This window comes from Arachis duranensis, chromosome 4 (assembly GCF_000817695.3).
Source record: "Arachis duranensis cultivar V14167 chromosome 4, aradu.V14167.gnm2.J7QH, whole genome shotgun sequence".
NCBI lineage: Eukaryota > Viridiplantae > Streptophyta > Magnoliopsida > Fabales > Fabaceae > Arachis > Arachis duranensis.
The window spans coordinates 9692441-9695105 of record NC_029775.3 but is presented as its reverse complement, the minus strand read 5'-3'; the positions used below and the strand labels follow the sequence as shown (position 1 = coordinate 9695105).

At 32.9% G+C, this 2665-nt stretch overlaps 1 protein-coding gene across 2 annotated transcripts in view; it reads right to left on the bottom strand.

Annotated features, from left to right (window-relative positions):
• LOC107483227 (wall-associated receptor kinase-like 22) overlaps positions 1 to 2224 on the bottom strand; it is a 5416-nt gene extending 3192 nt beyond the window's left edge. For both annotated transcript variants that reach the window (XM_052260171.1, XM_016103845.3), the window contains exon 1: positions 1184 to 2224. In XM_052260171.1, the coding sequence (XP_052116131.1) occupies positions 1184 to 2093 (910 nt within the window). In that variant the 5' untranslated portion in view covers positions 2094 to 2224. The remainder of the gene's footprint in view (positions 1 to 1183) is intronic.
• Between the last annotated feature and the right edge of the window lie 441 nt (positions 2225 to 2665).

The window sequence follows — 2665 nt, the reverse complement described above, 5'->3', positions numbered from 1 at the left end:
AAAAAAAAAAAATAGACAAATTTGAGTATAACAACATATACTTTCCAAACACGGTGGTGTTAGTAAAAGTAGTAAAATATATAGGGTGTTACTGTTTATAGATGGGATCCATTCATGCTATTTATTCAAATTCCATTTAAAAATTATGGATATGGATTTAATTCCTAAGATTATCATTAGATTGGATCCGCACACTAATCGAATCGGATTGCAGATTTTGTATAGCTATCTGTATATTTGCGTATCCACAAAAATAAAAAAATAAATAAGTAAATATTTTTTTATATTTTATTTCAACTAATAATTATCATATATGTTGTATTATTTTAATTTATTATTTAAAAAAATATGTTTAATATCATTTTAAGAGTAAACATATTTAAAATAATAGAAAAAATGAATTTTATTATTTTTTTAATAAAAATAAAACTTTTAAAAATATTTTTGTGTTTTGTGGATATATCCGATCCGATCCGATCTGATCCGCAGATGTGCGGATTGGATCGAATCCAAACTTAAAAACTATGAATATGGGATCCGATCCGATGATTTTAGTGCGGATTGAATCGAAATTTTGGCCATATCCGATCCGATCCGATCCGCATTCACCCCTAAAAATACATAGAGAAAAAAGTAACAAGATTAACACATATTTATGCATGATGTGGATTTTTAGAAAAAAAAAAGAAAAATATTAGTGTCTAAGCAAACTATAAATTTGAATTGACCCTAGCCAATTAATTTGGTTTTGTCTCTTTTTTTTTCTTTCTTTTCTATTTAGTCACCAAAAAAAACTATAATCTTGAAAAATTCATAGGAAAGTGAATATGTTGTCACTTTGTCTGTCTGCTCAAATGACTAATGACACTCTCTTTTAATTACTAATATTGTTAGTTTTTCTAAAATATCTTTGTATTTAATTTATTTGTTACTTGAAATAATACTTATTTATTCATATTTATTGTATATATAAATTCATTTGATTTCTCATTTTTATTTTACTTAAAAATAAGTTGCTTTATAAGATATATATGTATTAGGTAATTTTTTTTTAAATTATTTTATTTAACTAAATTATTTTCTAACTCTTCTTACCTTATTTACTTCAGACGAAGTTTACTCAATTTTCAATTTTTTTTTAATTTGCAAAATATTGACGATAGCTGAGAAAGGAACTACATACCGACGTTGGGGTTGAAGTGGCTGCAGCCTCCTGGAATGTAGGGATTGCCAATGAATCCTTGTTCGCAGTGACATCTCCGAGCTGAGTTCTTCGAAGATGATGTAAGTGTAACATTGCTGCTCTTGCAGGTTCCAGGGAGCCTTACTGATGAGTTACGAATCTCCCATTCTAACAACGCCGGAACGGTCTCTAAAAGAGTCAGATCTTCAGCCCAACTGTAACCGGTATAGTAACCAGAACTATACTGTTTTATCATAATCGCCGCATAGCTGCACTCGTCATCACTACTCGCACTCGCATGACGATGATTACTATTGTTGATCCCGAAACTCTCCGTTGTCACGTTGAATTCCGAGAGATACGAAGGCAAGGAGGTCACGCAGCAGTATTCGCCGTTGCAATTGCCGATATGAATGATCCTGTCGACGTCGTCCTTGTCGCCGTTGCAAATCGAAACGCAGCTGCTAACTTGCGTCCCATTGAAAACCAAGAAAGAGATTCCATTGCATCCAACTGATACAAACACGTTGTTTTCCTGCGAATACACGAAGGGGCTTCCTCTCAGGTCAACCACTTGCTTCTGAGTAGTAGTAGCGTTGTTGTGTTTGCATTTCCAACGGTGAATTGGATTCTTGATTACAATCGTGCCTTCTGATACATCAATTGACGACACCTCCACTCCTATAGATTTCAGGTAAGGTGTGTGGTTTCTGCACTCTATTTGGAACCACTGGTCTGCATAGCATTTGGGTTCGTTCATTCCATATGGGAAAGGGATACTAACACGTCCACATGTGGAATTGCAGCCAGGTTGCGCTGTACGACTATTTTTGTATTCGTATTGTGCAGATGCCAGTGTATGTATAGCGGATACTATTAACATGACATGAAACCCAAATTGAAGAACCATTATTATTGTGGCTTAAAGGTGCCTCTCTGTGTTTCGTTAATTAGTCTCGGACTATTTAGTATTTATGGACGATATTCCTTGGCCCCTGCCCCTGCTTCAAAATAAAGAAACATGCCCCTAAAATGGGACTGTGGAAGATTTGCATAGTGTTAATTCCATTCAACTAGTAACATTCTTAGTTAACATGTAGATATTTTAGTTAAAGTTTTGTTAACATACAGGATGTTAAGATTATCGTTAATATTTTTTAATTAAATATACAATACATATACATTGAAAACTTTTTATATTAGCTTTTTTCTTCATCATTGATTTTTATTAATTGCTCAATAAATAAATATGTATGTGACTTTGACCCGTGGAGACTGGGATCCTCTAGCTTACTGCTACTTGTTAGCGAAAAGTCTACGAAGACCCGCATATATTAATTTTGAAGCTATTCTATCTTTTTCTTCGAAAGAAAATCTGAAGTGGTTGGTTGCATTTTCTGACCAGTCTGTTGGATTTGTAGTCTTTGATATATTATTACATAACTTTTGATCACTTAAATTGATTCAATTAAATAAAATCAG